This window comes from Peromyscus leucopus, chromosome 1 (genome assembly GCF_004664715.2).
Source record: "Peromyscus leucopus breed LL Stock chromosome 1, UCI_PerLeu_2.1, whole genome shotgun sequence".
Classification (NCBI taxonomy): Eukaryota; Metazoa; Chordata; class Mammalia; order Rodentia; family Cricetidae; genus Peromyscus; species Peromyscus leucopus.
The window spans coordinates 55,250,979-55,266,155 of NC_051063.1; the positions used below are offsets into that span (position 1 = coordinate 55,250,979).

Sequence of the window (15,177 nt, forward strand, 5' to 3'; positions counted from 1 at the left end):
GTCCCCCTCGTTTGGTGGATGTGGGCACGGCGCAGTGAAAGCTTCTCTTTGAACCGCGCCTCACTGCTGAGCGGGACCGGGCGGGAGACCTTCCCCGAGGCCAGACTCGGCACCGGACCGGCAGACAGCGGTCCTTTCAGGAACCCCAACGCTTCCGCTTCGCGGACTCTGGCGCCCTCGGCCAATGAGCGCACGGGGGCGGGCCCTTCGCTGCACGTCCTCCGCTTCCTGCCCAATTATGCGCGGCCAGAGCCTTACGCCAATGAGAGCTCGGGGGCGGGGCCTGTGCAGGGGCAGGAAATGGCGGCGACCGCGGAGCCTGTGAGTAGGGGACGGAGGCGGGGCTTGGCTGTGGCTCCTCCCTCGCACGCCCCCCTAAGGCTGTAGGTGGGGAGGGGTGCCCCTGGTCCTGAGCTGGTGGTCCAGACTTGGAGGCCGGCGCTGGAAGGGTCAGGGCCCCAGCATCTGATTCTTAGTAAAAAGGCCTTTCCCGAATCTGCTTAAGTCTGCCTTTGTGGGAAACTGAGGCAGGCTCCTTCCCTCTGCCCCGACACCCGAAGTCCGGCCCACCTGGGACCCAATGCACCCTTCTTGGGGACCTCCCTTCCCCAGCTGCCCGCCCGCCGTCATCATGCCGTCCCCGCTGCTCCTGCTGCCCCTGCGCCTATTCCGGCTGTGGCCCCGCAGCCCTCCTACCCGACTTCTCACGGCCGCCGCAGGGCAGCGGTGAGTTGAGCTCCAGATCTCGGCCGTGTTCTGAGATCGTTGTCTCTGTGTATATGTCAAGTGCCTTCAGAGGTTTGTCCCAGGTAACCCTCACCTTCAGTGCTGGACACTAAGCATCAAGAGTTAGGAGCAGAGCCCCAGGATTAGATGAGAGAAGTGGCAGATCGGGAACTTGAGCTCAGGTCAAACCCAGGGCTCTTTCTGTAGTTCTGGTATGATGCCTCGCTTCACTGTGCATACTCTGGGGAAGGGGAGGTTGGGTACACAGATTTAGATTTCTGGGCTGGAATCTGGAGACGCCGGTCAGGAGGAATAAAGTGGAGGGTGGGAATCTGCCTTTTCCTTTTCCTTTGAGATGGAGTTTTCCTGTGTTGCCCAGGCAAGGCTCCGAACTCAATCTCCAGAGTATCTGGAGTTCAGGCACAGCCACCATACCTGGCCTGGAAATCTTTTCCCTCAGTACTGGCACTGGAAAACAACCTCGTGCATGAGAGACCAGGAAATCTTTTTTTTTTTTTTTTTTTTTTTTTTTTTGTGATTCAGGGTCTCATGTAGTCTAGGCTAGCTAGCCGCAAACTTACTAATAGCCAAGGCATGACCTGAATTTCGGACTTTGCCTCCACCTCTCAAGTGCTGGGATTACAAGTGGACACCACCTTACATCAAAAACTGCTATTTAAAATACATTTTTAGGGGCTGGAGAGATGGCTCAGAGAGAGAGAGCACTTGCCACACTCACAGAGGACCCAGTGGTTTTTTTCCTTTGTTTTTCAGATTTATTTACTTATTATGTACAGTGTGTTCTGCCTGCGTGTATGCCTGCCTGACAGAAGAGGGCGCCAGATCTCATTACAGATGGTTGTGAGCCACCATGTGGGTGCTGGGAATTGAACTCAGGACCTCTGGAAGAGCAGCCAGTGAGTGCTCTTAACCTCTGAGCCATCTCTCCAGTTTTGATCCCAGCATCAACATGACGACTCACAACCACACTCTTCTGACCTGTTGGGGGTACCAGGCATTCACGTGGTGCACATACCTACAGACACTCATGTATATAAAATTAAGTAATAAAACTTTAAAGCTTTTTAGCCAGGATGGTGGTATGCATCTTCAGTTCCAGAACTTGGGAGGCAAAGGCAAACTCTATGAGCTTCAGGCTAGTCTGGTCTACCTAGGGAGTCCAGGTCAGACAAAGCTAGTGAGGCCCCGTTTTTAAAAAAGCAGCAGCAGAACCCTTTTGCGTCTGTGGTGCAGGAGTCTGGGGACTACACTTTGAAAATGAGAAGTCTTGACCCCATTCCCGAATCACCCCAAAGGGAAGGGTAATCTGGGGGCTAGATGTGTTTTGGGATTAACTTCAGTTCCTGGTGACTGAACTGAAGGGTGTGTCCCAGGGAGGATGGCAGGACAGGGCAGTGGTGCCCTGTGGTCTCCTAAGCGTCTTCGGGTTTGGGCTTCTCTCCACAGGCCTGCTCCTACTAATTACTATGAACTGTTGGGGGTGCATCCTGGTGCCAGTGCTGAAGAGGTTAAACGTGCTTTCTTCACCAAGTCAAAAGAGGTACTGGTGTCCCCAAGGTGAGGAGGGGGAAGATGAGAAATGAGCCAGACACAGGGGCGCTCCAACTTCCTGGGGTAGGTCTGATTCTCTAGCTGGTAGCACATCCCTTCCACCTGCATGGATAGGAGGTTCTCAATATCCTCTATGAGGAAAGAATCTGGCAAGGCCAGGGGTCCTTCTGTGTGTGTGTCTCGTTTTTCTTTGTTTTTGTTTTTGAGATAGGGTCTCACACTGTAGCCCAAACTGGTGTCCCAAACTTTCAGTGGTCCCCCTATCTCCACCTTCCTAGAACTGGAGTCACAGAGGTGAACTAAAGATCTGGTTGGTTTTCTTGGGTGAAAAGTACAGGAGTCTGTACTTTGTGATTCTCTGGCCTTTGGGAGGGATCGGCAAGCCTGTGAGTGAGCGGCAGTGTCCCACAGGCAAGGTCTGAGGGAGTGCTGTCAGTCTTCATGGGTGGACATCATCAGGACAGGCCCTGGGAAGGACCTGGAGAATGAGGTAAGGGGCCCCTGTCTCACCCCAGCTGCACCCTGACCGAGACCCCGGGAACCCAGCCCTGCATAGCCGCTTTGTGGAGCTGAATGAGGCCTACCGAGTGCTCAGCCGTGAGGAGAGTCGTCGCAACTACGACCACCAGCTGCATTCAGCCAGTCCCCCCAAACCTTCAGGGACCACAGCCCAGCCTAAGTATACCCAAGAGACACGCAGGTATCGTAGTCCTGACTCGTGGTATCCCCACCCTGAAGCCTTCCAGAGAGCTTCATCTTTCCACGGCCCTCTTGTTCTTCAGCAGCTCCTGGGAACCCCCCAATGCACAATACTGGGCCCAGTTTCACAACGTGAGGCCACAGGGGCCTGAGGCAAGGCGGCAGCAACAGAAGCACAACCAGCGGGTACTTGGGTACTGCCTCCTGCTCATGCTGGCAGGCATGGGCCTGCACTATGTCGCTTTCAGGTGCCTCTCCATCCTTCCCGGGTACTGGGCAGAGGGTGGGTGAAGAGTGCTGTGGCCGGCCAGCCACAGCAGCCTATGACCTGCATACTTCGTCTCTCCCAAGCTAAGAACTTTGTGAAATCAGTCTTTGGAGCCTTGCCTTGCTGGGTAAAGGCAGCATTGCATGAAAGGGCTAAAACGGTTTTGTTTCTCATAACTTGAATGCTCATCTTTGGTGCTGGTTGTTGGTGAGGCTAGAGTCATCCAAAATGATGCACAAGGAGGGCACAGACAAAACCCTGGGGTTCTCTCTCTAGCACGTCCTAAAAACAGGCATGGTAGTGTGTACCTGTAATCTCAGCACTCAGGAGATGGAGGCAGGAAGATGAGACGCTTGGGGGCTGGAGAAATGGGTCGGTGATTAAGATTGCTTGCTGCTCCTGTAGAGGAGCAGAGTCAATTCCCAGCACCCACATATGATAGTCCACAGCTGCCAGGAGATCTGATGCCCTCCTCTGACCTTCAGGCAGACCTGACACACATCACACACACACACACACACACACACACACACAGAGAGAGAGAGAGAGAGAGAGAGAGAGAGAGAGAAATCTTTTCCTTTTTTAAGTTCAGTGTCGTCTTTGGCTACATTACTGAATTTGAGGGCAGCCTAGGCCACATTAAACTCTGTCTCAATATAGAAAAAGCAGAAGGGAGTGAGGAGGACAGGGGCAATGTGACAGAGACAGCCCTTGGTGACAGCCAGGGCCTCACCCCACCCCTCATGCATGCTGTAGTTCCAGATTTCTGCAGCACAGAAACCCAAAGGATGGTGCCCACTGCCAGTACCGCCTAGTTCAGCAATGGAGATGAGAGAAATACGTCCCCTTTCTAATCTCCTGGGAGGGGCACCCCGATTTCAGACCTGTTTAACCATTCTTCACAAGCTAGCCAGGGACTTAGGGCACCACCCAGCCCTGCACTGACCTGGACCACTTGGTGTCCTCCCCACCCAACCCTGTCCCCCGAAACAAGGTTCCTCTGTGTATCCCAGACTGTCCTAAAGCTCGTTCTTGTTCTGTAGACCAGGCTGGCCTTGAACTCACAGAGATCTGCCTGCCTCTGTCTCCCAAGTCCTGGGATTAAAAGCGTGTGCACCGCCACCGCCCAATTTGTGCCCCCTTTCCCCTAATTTATCACAGGACTGTCTGTTAGGAGGAGGGATGTGAAGTTGGGTGGGAGATTCTAGTGCCTGGTTGAGGACCAGGGCTTCAGGGACAGCTGAGTCTGGAGACCCAGGGTTAATTGCAGTCCCCTCACAGGAAGCTGGAGCAGGTGCACCGGAGCTTCATGGACGAAAAGGATCGGATCATCACAGCCATCTACAATGATACGAGGGCGAGGGCCAGGTCTGTCACTGCTCCATCTTGCCTCGCTCCCTGCCCCAGAACCCTCCGTCAGGATCCCTGCCCCATCTATCTTTTCTCCAGGGCCAACAGAGCCAGGATTCAGCAGGAGCGCCAGCAGAGGCAGAAGCCTCGGAACGGACCCTCCCTGCCTCCGGAAGGCCCTGGGATTGTGCCCCAGGACGGCAGCCCTTGAGGGGCTCACTTTGGTGGGACCCGCATTGGTTCTCTCTTTGCTGCCTGTCCAGGACTACACATTTCCCACAACACGTGCAATAAATTCATTTTCAGACTCTTGTCTGGCTCGGTCCTTGAGGTCACACATGTCCTCACCCTTCACCTCTCGGTGCAGCGACCCCGGAGCCCGGCCTCCTGGGCGGTGCGTCCCCTTTCCCCTGCAGCGGCCGGAGGGGGCGTTTGGAGGGGACCAGCTCCGCCCCCGCCCCGCCTCCGCCCGCAGCCCGGTGGGGAGCGCCTGTTTAGGTCACATGAGCCTCCAGCCCGCCAGCCCCGGCCAGGCCCCCTGCCACCCCTGCCGTCCCTGCCGCCCGCCGTCCCCGCCACCGCCACCGGCCGCCTGCCCATCCCGATCCTCCAGCCGCCGCCGCGGCGCTGCGCTGCGCTGCCTGCGCCCAGGGCTCGGGAGGGGGCTGCGGAGGAGCCGCCCCCCGCGCCGGGCCCGGGTCCCCGCGCCCGGGCCCGCGCCATGGGGCTCTGGCTGCCGCCGCCCCCCGCGCCGCCAGGCTAGGGCTATGCGGGGCCCCCCGGCGCGCGGCCCCCACGGGCACCATGAGCCCCCTGCTCCGCCGCCTGCTGCTCGCTGCGCTGCTGCAGCTGGCCCGCACCCAGGTATGTGCGTCCACCACGTCCAGCTTGCCCGCCCGCCCGCGGTGCCCTCTCAAGGTTGGCGGAAGTAGGGAGGCGCCCGCTACCTCTGCGGAGGGAATCCGCTGGTCCAACTGGGCATAAACCTGGGTGCCCCTCTATGCAGGCCGGCTAGCCCTAGCCCTAGCCCCCGGGCCACTCCCACGCCCCACCCTATCCCCTGGGCTCCTGGGGGGCGGAGCTGCCTCAGTACCCTTGGAACCTCGTTTGCCTCCCACTGTCCTCGCTCCTGACCTAAAACAAGCCCAGCTCCAAGGCTTGGGGTTTAATGCCACTTCCATAGTATGTCTGGTGGGTCTTGGGCCAGGGAAAAGTCCCAGATGGCTAAGTGGACAAGGAAAATTAGAGCCGAGGTCCTGTGAACGGAACAATCTGTTAAGATGTTAGAAAGGTGCAAAATCCTGACTTGGGGCCAGAGCATTTACAGACACAGGACCGGCCCTTATAGAGTGCACCTTGGGCCCAGGTATCTTCTTTCCCACAGGCCCCTGTGTCCCAGTTTGATGGCCCCAGCCACCAGAAGAAAGGTAATAGTAGTTAACAATAACTTGACACCAGCCAGTACCAAGAGGGGTTGGCACATGCCCTGAGTTTATGTCCCTCATCTTGTGTGATCCCAACTCCTTTGGGAGATGCCATTTCTCCCAAATGGGGAAACCGAGGCAGAGGAAGACAGGTTTAAAGGGAGGGTTGGGGGGGTGGTGACAGGGCCTTAGAGAGGCTCCATGCTTGAAGCAGCGTCAGGAAACCCGGTAAGAACTTAATCCATCTGGGTCTGCCCACAGTGGTGTCCTGGATAGATGTTTATGCACGTGCCACATGCCAGCCCAGGGAGGTGGTGGTGCCTCTGAGCATGGAGCTCGTGGGCAATGTGGTCAGACAACTAGTGCCCAGCTGTGTGACCGTGCAGCGTTGTGGTGGCTGCTGCCCTGACGACGGCCTGGAATGTGTGCCCACTGGGCAACACCAAGTCCGAATGCAGGTATTGGGGCCTATGGGTCGTGTGGGTTGATGGGACAATGGTGCTCTGGGGCCTGGGTCTGCCCAGAGACAGATACACAGGAGGCGGGAAGTCCTGGCCATTCTTCCTCTAGCCCATGAGTATCCCCTTTCTCTGTCTTTCTCCTGCCCCCACCCCCCACTCACTATCTCTTCCTCATTCTCCTGAGTACAGATCCTCATGATCCAGTACCCGAGCAGTCAGCTGGGGGAGATGTCCCTGGAAGAACACAGCCAATGTGAATGCAGGTGCCAGCCAGGTCTAACTAGCATGAGGTGGGGGTGTCAGGCATGGGGCTGCACCGTAGTAGTGGGACCAGGTGGATAAGAGTAGAGCCAGAAGTAGGCATGGATCCTGGGGCAAGGGAGCAGGAGGCTCGGGTTTCCTGACCCTCTCTTATCTCTCTCCTCTCTTCCTCTCTCTCTTTCTCACTTTTCAGACCAAAAAAGGAGAATGCTGTGAAGCCATATAGGTGAGTTCCTGAGACTTGCTGCTGGTCCAGGAGAGAGCACTTGGGTAGGTTAGGAGGCACACAAGTTAGCCAGTAGGCCGCAGCCCTCTTGGCTTTCTCCTCTCACTGACACCCCTTCCTTTTCCTGCTCCCCAAATCAATGCATTCTGTCCCAGCCCTAGCTCCTGGGAAGACTCTTTCCACCCCAGACATGTCGCTTCTCCTCCTAGGGCTGCCATACCCCACCACCGTCCCCAGCCCCGCTCTGTTCCGGGCTGGGACTCTGCCCCGGGAGCACCTTCCCCAGCTGACATCATCCATCCCACTCCAGCCCCAGGACCCTCTGCCCACGTTGCACCCAGCGCCGTCAGCGCCCTGACCCCCGGACCTGCCGCTGCCGCTGCCGACGCCGCAGCTTCCTCCGTTGCCAAGGGCGGGGCTTAGAGCTCAACCCAGACACCTGCAGGTGAGGAGTCTATGGGGTGGCACATCAAGGCTGTGCCCTGGAGCAGGTCCAGGTGAGCCTGCCAGTGGGAGAAAGGCCAGGGAAGGAGGAGCCGGCTGCATGTGTTAAACATTTACTGCGCATCTGCTAGCAACCAGATCAGCAAAAACACAGCTCAAGTTCGGACACACAAGTCAGACAGTGGGAGAGATGATGCCACCACCAGTAAAGGATGCTGAGCACTGTGATATGGGCATCCGGTCTTATCTCTGAGCAATCAGCCATCTCCTGGAGTGGAACTAAAGAAGACTTTGTCCAATTTGCAGAGCTTTATGTCATCACAGAAGCCCATTTGCTCCGCTCTATAGGCTGCGAGAGAGCGAGGGAGTATGGGAGCCCCATGTGCCTCTGCTTACAGAGCTGAAGTAGCCCTTCTGTGTTCCATGGGGTTATGGTATATGGGCCAGGCCCTGGAGGACCCCAGAGAGCATCAGGAGAAAACAGGGTTCAAAAAAGGAAAAAGAAATGCATTGAGGGAACTGGGACCAGACAGAGGTATATGCCAGGAATCTTGGCACTGAGGTGGAGGTAGAAGGATTGGGAGTTCAAGGTCAACCTCAGCTACAGAGAGAGTTTGAAGCCAGCTTGGGCTACTTGAAAAAAACAAACCCACAAGAAGACAAAAAGGAGCTTTGGCTGGGTGTGGTGGTGCACACCTATAATCCCAGCACTCAGGAGGGAGAGGCCCGAGTGATTTTGAGGACAATCTGGCCTGTAGATCAAAGTGCTCTCAACAAACAAACAATAATAACAAAGAAAAGCCGGGGATGTAACTGAGTTGGTAGAATGCTTGTGTAGCATGCGAGAAATCTTGGGTTTGAGCTTGAGCACCAAATGAAACCAGGTACGATGGCACTCAAAAGTTCAAGGTCATTCCTTGTGACATAGTGAGTTTGAAGCTCACTTGGCCCACAAGAGTAAACAGGGGCTGGAGAGGTGGCTCAGTGGTTAAGAGCACTTTCTGCTCTTGCAGAGGATCCAGGTTTGGTTTCCATAACCCACATGGTGGCTCCCAATCATCCATAACTCCAGTTCCAGGACATCTAATACCTCTTCTGCAGACACCAGGTGTCCATGCAGTGCACATATATGTATGCAAGCAAAACACTCATATACATAGAAAAGATATCATGCTGGTCAATGGTGGCGCACACCTTTAATCCCAGCACTTGGGAGGCAGAAGCAGGAGGATCTCTGATTCAAGACCAGCCTGGTCTACAAAGTGAGTTCCAGGACACTCCAGGGCTACTCAGAGAAGCTGTTTGTTGTCTCAAACAAATAAACAAAAATGATACCATAAATAAATAAATAAATAAATAAATAAATAGGGGCTGGAGAGGTGGCTCAGCTGTAACGTATCTACCATTTGAGCATGAAGACCTGACTTTGGTCCTTAACTCCATGAAGAAAGGTAAGAGAGATACAGTGTAACCTAGTGTTGGAACCCCAGGCAAAGACAAAAGGAACCCTGGAATTTGTTGGCCAAGACTCATAGAAGAATCAGTTAGCTTCACACTTGGTGACCCTGTCTCCAAAGATAAAAAGTGGAGGAGGAGACAGATGACTCAGAATGGCTGCTACTCCTGCAAAAGACTGAGCACAGATCCAGGACCCTCTTGGTGGAGGGCCACATTCCAGCTGCTGCAGCTCCCTCTTCTGGCCTCCTCAGGCACCTGTGTGCATGTGCGTATACAGTCAGACATTTATACACTTGAGTAAAAATAGCAAAATATGTTCTTGTTCGGTTTTTTTGTTTTGTTTTGTTTTTTCGAGACAGGGTTTCCCTGTGTAGCTTTGTGCCTTTCCTGGAACTCACTTGGTAGCCCAGGCTGGCCTCGAACTCACAGAGATCCGTCTGCCTCTGCCTCCCAAGTGCTGGGATTAAAGGCGTGGGCCACCACCGCCCGGCTCGTTTTGTTTTTTAGACAGTGACTCTTTACATAGCTTTGGCTGTACTGGACTCTCTGTAGACCAGGTTACCCTTGAACTCATATATCTGTCTGCCTCTGCCTCCTAAGTGTTAGGATAAAAGGTGTGCACCATACACCAGGCAAAAGAGATAGAGGTGGAGGATGATCAAGCCACAAGTATATAACACACACACACACACACACACACACACACACACACACACACCAGCCCCCCTCCCCCAATTTTTTTAAAAAGTTTTTTTTATTTTTATTTGCATTGGTGTTTTGCCTGCACGTATGTCTGTGAGGGTGTCAGGTCCCCTAGAACTGGAGTTTCAGACAGTTGTGAGCTGCCATGTGGGTGCTGGGCATTAAACTGAGTCCTCTGGAAGAACAGCCAGTGCTCTTAACCACCGAGCCATCTCTCCAGCCCATTTAAGAAGATTTAAAAAAAAAAATGAATAAATATAAAAGAAGAGCTTGGAGTTAAGCCCCAGCCAGCACTAATATCCTTTCCTCCACTCTCCAGGTGCCGGAAGCCTCGAAAATAACAAGATGCTTTTCAGACTCCATAGGGCCATTTGCCTCATAGGCCCCTTCTTAGTGGGAGAAGACAGGAGCGTAGAAGAACAGACTTGGACTGGGAGGAAGCTGCCCCAGGACCGGGGCCTTTCAGAGAGCTCTCCTGCCATCCTTGTCCCTTAGCATTGCCATCTCTCAACTGACAAGGAACCTCATATCTCCCCTTTTGGGGAACAGGGTACCAGCTCAGCCAAGCACCCTGGTCTGGGGAGCATCCTCTGGCTGCTCTGTTTCCCCTCACTACAAACACTCCAAACCTCTGCAAATAATGGGATTTGGGCTCTGTGACAATAACTGTGACCCCCGCCCCAATCCTGATAAAGAGATGGAAGGCACTATCACTGCTCATTTCTGTCATTGTTCGCCACTCTCCAGGCTGGCCAGCTTGGCAGGAAAGTATGCAGCCACACTGCATCCGAGTCCTGCAGCTTGCCTGACTGTGCCAGTGGGGCCCAGGGCCCAACGAAGGTTCCCAGGCAAAGCTACAACCACAGATTCATCAAGTCTGTTACATGAAGTCTCTGCCCCCTACCCACCACAAAGATCCTGTCTGCCCTGGCCAGGAAAATTAAGGTGGGACCCAGACCTTAAGAGCTGTTTCCAGATGACTGCTGCCATTGGAACCCTTTGGGCTCCAGACAAGTATGACTTCCTTCACACAGCAGGAGGAAACAGCCATTTCCCTTGCTGGGCACATTTTACGATATTGTTCCCTGTGACTGCCCTTTTCATTTCTCAGGCCGGCCCTGTGGCTGGAAGGCCTCTTTTAAGAACCGCGTCCCCCCCCCCCCCCAGTCTCCTCCACCTGTACAATCCCTGGTACCCCAGGATTCATCAGCTGCAGAATGAGATAACTAACTATCCCACTCAAGCTCAGTGTCCTGGATAAAGTGGGAAGGCCAGCCTAGGTACCAAGGCTTTGTCCTACTACAATTCAGGGGCAGAACTGACTGAAAGCAGCCACCCTAATGAAGGGACTGATAACAAGTGTATGGTCATGATCTAGGTGGTACCAAGGCAGGAGTAGGGTAAACTGAAGAATTCCTGATGATGATGGCCACATACTTATTTATCCATTTATGAGAGTCTCATTTAGCCCAGGCTGGCCTCAAACTCTTCATGTAGCCAAAGATGACATAAATTTCTAATCTTCCTGCATCCACCTTCAAGTACTGAAATTACAGGTTTAGACCACCACACAGGCTGGGAATCAAACCTACCTATTCCTGCATGCTAAGCAAGCACTATCAATTCATCTCCAGCCCTGATGCTACTTTTAAACCTTTTTTTTTTTTTTTTTTTTTTTTTTTTTTTTTTTTTTTTTTGAGACAATGTCTCATGTATCCCAGACTGGCTCAGCATTCTTTATACAGCTGGGGATGTCCTTGAGCTTCTGATCCTCCTGCTTCCATCTCCAAAGGCATGGGACACCACACCATTTTTATTATGTTTAAGTAACTTTCTCGGTGGTGATACTGATGATCATGTTCTGGCTCCAAGATGGTTAGAACCTGAGTGCTAAACTCTGAACCCACTAAGCTTCATCAGACATGCAAGATGCTTCCCTTGGCTTCAAGTCAGCACCATGGTTATCTTTGTTTGGCATCTTGAGTATTCAGTTTTAGCAAGGCAAACTGGCCTGGGGCAGGTATGAATTCACCTGACTCCCTAACCTAACTCAGGTTTGGCTGCCTCTGAATTTTAGGGTCCTTTGCTTGACAAATGTCCACTGGGTACTGGTAGACCAGGCCGAGTCAGGTCACCGCAGGCCGTGACTGTGCAGTGTGAACAACCAAAGGTGATCCTGGATGCTGCAGACCACAAGATGGAAGGAGTCCGTATAGGTCAGGGCCATGTGGAATGGGTGTCACAGGGCGCCCCACAAGGAGAACGAATTTGCTCAAGGTCACGCAGCCAGTCAAAAAGTGAAAGACCTAGGATTCAAACCAGGGCTGTCGCTGCGAACCCTGGGCTCTTCCCACAGCAACCAAAGGCGTGCGGGATATGACCAGAGAAGTAAGCATGGTGCTGGCAAGAACCCCTCTGGGCACAGGTACTCATGCTTGCTTGACCATATCACCTCGGCCGGAAGTGCCTTCTTTTCAGAAATCATTTTTTTTTAACCAAACCCGACAGGTGACCTGGGCGCCGGAAGTGACTTTATCCACGTGGTAATTCAGGAGGCGGAGCTAGGCGAGAAGCCCCACCCTGAGAGCCCAGCAGCGGGTTTCGGACGGTCCAATGAGGGCGGGCAGCGTGTCCCGCCCTGTAGCGACGAGGACGCGCCTGCGCAGAGGTGACAGCACGAGCGGGATTGGCTCCGGGGGCGCGGCGAGGAGGTGAGCGGGGGGCCACAGCCCGGGCTGGGGGATTCGGGTGCAGGAGGGCAGGCTGGGGCAGGTCGGGCCGAAGCGGGCCGTTATCCGCGTGCCAGCGAGGGATAGCAGACGAGGGAATTGGGGCGGGGGTCCAGCGTCTGGCAATGCCGCAGGGGGCGGGCTCTCACGCCGTACTGGGCGGAGCCCTGGGACTCGGGGCTGGACGCGGAACAGCGGCGGGAGGGACCACGGATCTCGTGCGAGTGGAGGGCGGAGCCCTGCGGCCCGTGGAGGGCGGAGCCCAGCGGCCCGTGGAGGGGCTAGGACGACTGGGGGGCGGGGTCTGGCGTTTAGAGGAGGAGCCGGAGCAGGTGGAAGGTGGAGCCTTGGGCTCGGAGACGGAGGGCGTGGGGTCCCAGGCGTCGGGGGCGGGGCTTCAGCCGGTGAGTGGCGCGGCACCTGTGCAGGAGAAGGGGCCTAACATTGCCGAGGGCGGAGCTGCAGGTCAGGGGGCGGAGCGCGCTCTCTGAAGGGCGGGGCCAAGGAGCCTTGCGAAGAGCTAAGCCCAAGTAATGGCCCGGGGCGTCCACGTGGGGGCGGTCTGCGTGGTGGCCGCGCCTGGGGTCGCGGTAGACCGAGAACTCCCCCTGGAGAGATTGTGTGGGTGGAGCGGGCTCGGCGCCCTGTTGACTCGGGGCCAGTCTGGGTGCCCCGGAGGCCCCCGAGAGCTCAGAGCTGGGGGGGCGCCTCTGGCGGAGGAGACACGGGGCCGGGATGGGGTGTGCCTCCGGAAGACCGGGGCTCCCCAGAGCCGCCTAGCGGAGATGTGTGGGTGCCTCGGGGCCGGCCACCTGCAGCAGCCGCAGAGGTGTGGGTGTGCTGGACAGGAGGCAGCTGGGTGTGGCGCGAGTGGGGTCGTCCCGGGACTAATCCGGTGCAACCAGATAGGGTTTGGACCTTGCGTAAAGGGGCTGGTGGGAACTGAAGAATGGAGATGGGGACCGGGAGGAAGGGAAGGTCTGGTATTGAGTAAAGGGGCGGGGCCCTGGCTGCTGTGGCCTCCCCTGACCCCCTCCCCTCGCTGCTGGGGTCCTCGGCCAAGCCCCCTTCTCACTGGACTGGTAAGTGTGACAGTAGAGCCCAGGGGGATAGGGTGGTGCAGTGGGATTCCCAGGAACAGGCAAGATACAATGGGGGTGGCGTCCTCCTGATACTGACTGAAGTTCCATGACCCTCCCTCCTTGGTCGGGGGAGGGGAGCTGTGCCTACAGAGACATGAGGCTGAGCTGGGTCCTGACAGTACTGTCCATTTGCCTGAGTGCCCTGGGCACAGCCACGGGGGCCGAAGGCAAGCGGAAGCTGCAGATTGGAGTGAAGAAACGAGTGGACCACTGTCCCATCAAGTCTAGAAAGGGAGATGTCTTACACATGCACTACACGGTAGGTATCAGGGTGGAGGTTCTGGGGCTCTGTCAGTCTCTGGAGACCAGAAAGGACTGGGAATCCTGTTCTTCTCTCAACTAGATAGATGACCTTGAACACATCCCTCTTTGGCCTCCTTTCTGATTCTACCTTGCCTCTCAGTTTACTCATCAGCTAAGTGTTAGCATGAAAATTACTGTACATTAGCTACCAAGGCATTGTCCCAACTTTCAAGGAGTGTAACCACCAGCGCTGTGGTGACCGTGGTGATGGGGTGGGGAGAGCGGCTGGGTGAAGGGGGTTTTGGAGTGGTCACCTCGTCTTACTACTTCTCTGATGGTCCCACAGGGGAAGCTAGAAGACGGGACGGAGTTTGACAGCAGTCTACCACAGAACCAGCCCTTTGTTTTCTCCCTCGGCACTGGTCAGGTCATCAAGGGCTGGGACCAGGGGCTGCTGGGGTGAGTTTGGGGTCCATGTTGCAGCGATCCAGGAAATAAGCTGTGGGAGGAAAGGCCCATTTGTGGGGCAAGGGCCTGGGGGTCTGGGTGCCTCACATGCTGAGCATGTATCATCCTGCAGGATGTGTGAAGGGGAAAAGCGGAAGCTGGTGATCCCATCTGAGCTGGGTAAGAGGCCCTTGGGGTTAGGGGAGTGTGTGTGTGGGGTGGGGGGGGACACTTAAATTTTAACCTCAAGTGGTTAAAGCCACTTCAGCCTCATAGGTCCCCACACTAGTCACTGTAGTACATGCCATTTCAACTCTGGCTTGTGTCCCGCAGTCAGAACTGATAAGGCCCGTGCTCAGCTGTAGTGTGACCCTCTAGACCTTCGGCATCCTCATCCTTCTCTATTACATCCTCCACTTCTGCCTGCCAATGGCAAGATCATCCTTTATGTGGGCTAGAAGGGAGCCTGGCCACAACTTACTTTGTGTCTTTATGTGTTTTTGACAGGGTATGGAGAGCGGGGAGCTCCCCCAAAGATCCCAGGTAATACCCATAACACCCCCACCCCATGACTCTCCCAGGGTCCCAGGTCCCAGTCTGACCACACTTTTCCCTCCAGGTGGAGCAACCCTGGTGTTTGAGGTGGAGCTGCTTAAGATTGAGCGACGGTCAGAACTGTAGCAGGCTGCAGAGGGGTAGGAGACCCCTGTCAGGGACCAGACTGCTTCCAAACAAAACAAAACAAAAAAACCTTTAAAACCCCAAGAGTGAGTCTGTGTTTCTTTGTGGATCCTAAGAGACTTAGGTTAAGACCTTAGCTTCAGCGTTGGGGAAATAGCTCAGGGTGGGGCACTGGTCTAATATGAGGATCCCCCAAAAACACACACACACACACACACACACACACACACACACACACACACACGTTGGATCTCCAGCATGGGGGAAGAGAAAACAGCACCAGTTTCAGTCTCAGGTTTCCTGATAATTGCAGGGTCTTGAGCTGCAGCCTCAATGGCCTGGAG

At 55.1% G+C, this 15,177-nt stretch overlaps 3 protein-coding genes across 10 annotated transcripts; all 3 read left to right on the plus strand.

Annotated features, from left to right (window-relative positions):
• The first annotated feature begins 169 nt into the window (after positions 1-169).
• Dnajc4 (DnaJ heat shock protein family (Hsp40) member C4) lies at positions 170-4,920 on the plus strand. 3 transcript variants are annotated; one of them, XM_028853760.2, is made up of 7 exons: positions 240-321; positions 613-726; positions 2,194-2,287; positions 2,814-2,998; positions 3,081-3,245; positions 4,547-4,633; positions 4,715-4,920. In XM_028853760.2, exons 1-7 carry the CDS (start codon positions 263-265, stop codon positions 4,824-4,826), a joined length of 816 nt encoding a protein of 271 aa, XP_028709593.2. In that variant the 5' UTR covers positions 240-262; the 3' UTR covers positions 4,827-4,920. The 3 variants fall into 3 exon arrangements, with proteins under 3 accessions (XP_037063657.1, XP_028709593.2, XP_028709594.2); XM_028853761.2 differs by having other exon boundaries at positions 3,084-3,245; XM_037207762.1 differs by lacking the exon at positions 613-726 and having other exon boundaries at positions 170-321.
• Positions 4,921-5,373: 453 nt separating this feature from the next.
• Positions 5,374-10,301, plus strand: Vegfb (vascular endothelial growth factor B). 2 transcript variants are annotated; one of them, XM_028853736.2, is made up of 7 exons: positions 5,374-5,479; positions 6,000-6,042; positions 6,301-6,497; positions 6,690-6,763; positions 6,955-6,987; positions 7,197-7,432; positions 9,911-10,301. In XM_028853736.2, exons 1-6 carry the CDS (start codon positions 5,420-5,422, stop codon positions 7,408-7,410), a joined length of 621 nt encoding a protein of 206 aa, XP_028709569.1. In that variant the 5' UTR covers positions 5,374-5,419; the 3' UTR covers positions 7,411-7,432; positions 9,911-10,301. The 2 variants fall into 2 exon arrangements, with proteins under 2 accessions (XP_028709569.1, XP_028709570.1); XM_028853737.2 differs by having other exon boundaries at positions 7,298-7,432.
• A 1,866-nt stretch (positions 10,302-12,167) lies between these two features.
• Fkbp2 (FKBP prolyl isomerase 2) lies at positions 12,168-14,917 on the plus strand. Of its 5 annotated transcripts, none has more exons than XM_028853740.1 (6): positions 12,168-12,302; positions 13,553-13,721; positions 14,052-14,164; positions 14,286-14,332; positions 14,660-14,695; positions 14,772-14,917. In XM_028853740.1, the coding sequence occupies exons 1-6, from the start codon at positions 12,205-12,207 to the stop codon at positions 14,831-14,833; spliced, it is 525 nt and encodes a 174-aa protein (XP_028709573.1). In that variant the 5' UTR covers positions 12,168-12,204; the 3' UTR covers positions 14,834-14,917. The 5 variants fall into 5 exon arrangements, with proteins under 5 accessions (XP_028709573.1, XP_037063641.1, XP_037063636.1 ...); XM_037207746.1 differs by lacking the exon at positions 12,168-12,302 and adding an exon at positions 12,642-12,724; XM_037207741.1 differs by lacking the exon at positions 12,168-12,302 and adding an exon at positions 12,769-12,850.
• Positions 14,918-15,177: the final 260 nt, after the last annotated feature.

Bases quoted from the DNA above. Each gene is read 5' to 3' on its own strand.
- Fkbp2 (XM_037207728.1), top strand. From the start codon at position 12,854: ATGGCCCGGGGCGTCCACGTGGGGGCGGTCTGCGTGGTGGCCGCGCCT. The intron at 14,165-14,285 runs GTGAGTTTGGGG...ATCATCCTGCAG, and splicing joins TGGGACCAGGGGCTGCTGGG to GATGTGTGAAGGGGAAAAGC. The intron at 14,696-14,771 runs GTAATACCCATA...TTTTCCCTCCAG, and splicing joins AGCTCCCCCAAAGATCCCAG to GTGGAGCAACCCTGGTGTTT.
- Dnajc4 (XM_028853760.2), top strand. From the start codon at position 263: ATGAGAGCTCGGGGGCGGGGCCTGTGCAGGGGCAGGAAATGGCGGCGA. The intron at 727-2,193 runs GTGAGTTGAGCT...TTCTCTCCACAG, and splicing joins ACGGCCGCCGCAGGGCAGCG to GCCTGCTCCTACTAATTACT. The intron at 2,288-2,813 runs GTACTGGTGTCC...GTCTCACCCCAG, and splicing joins TCTTCACCAAGTCAAAAGAG to CTGCACCCTGACCGAGACCC.
- Vegfb (XM_028853736.2), top strand. From the start codon at position 5,420: ATGAGCCCCCTGCTCCGCCGCCTGCTGCTCGCTGCGCTGCTGCAGCTG. The intron at 6,764-6,954 runs GTGCCAGCCAGG...CTCACTTTTCAG, and splicing joins CACAGCCAATGTGAATGCAG to ACCAAAAAAGGAGAATGCTG. The intron at 6,988-7,196 runs GTGAGTTCCTGA...TTCTCCTCCTAG, and splicing joins AATGCTGTGAAGCCATATAG to GGCTGCCATACCCCACCACC.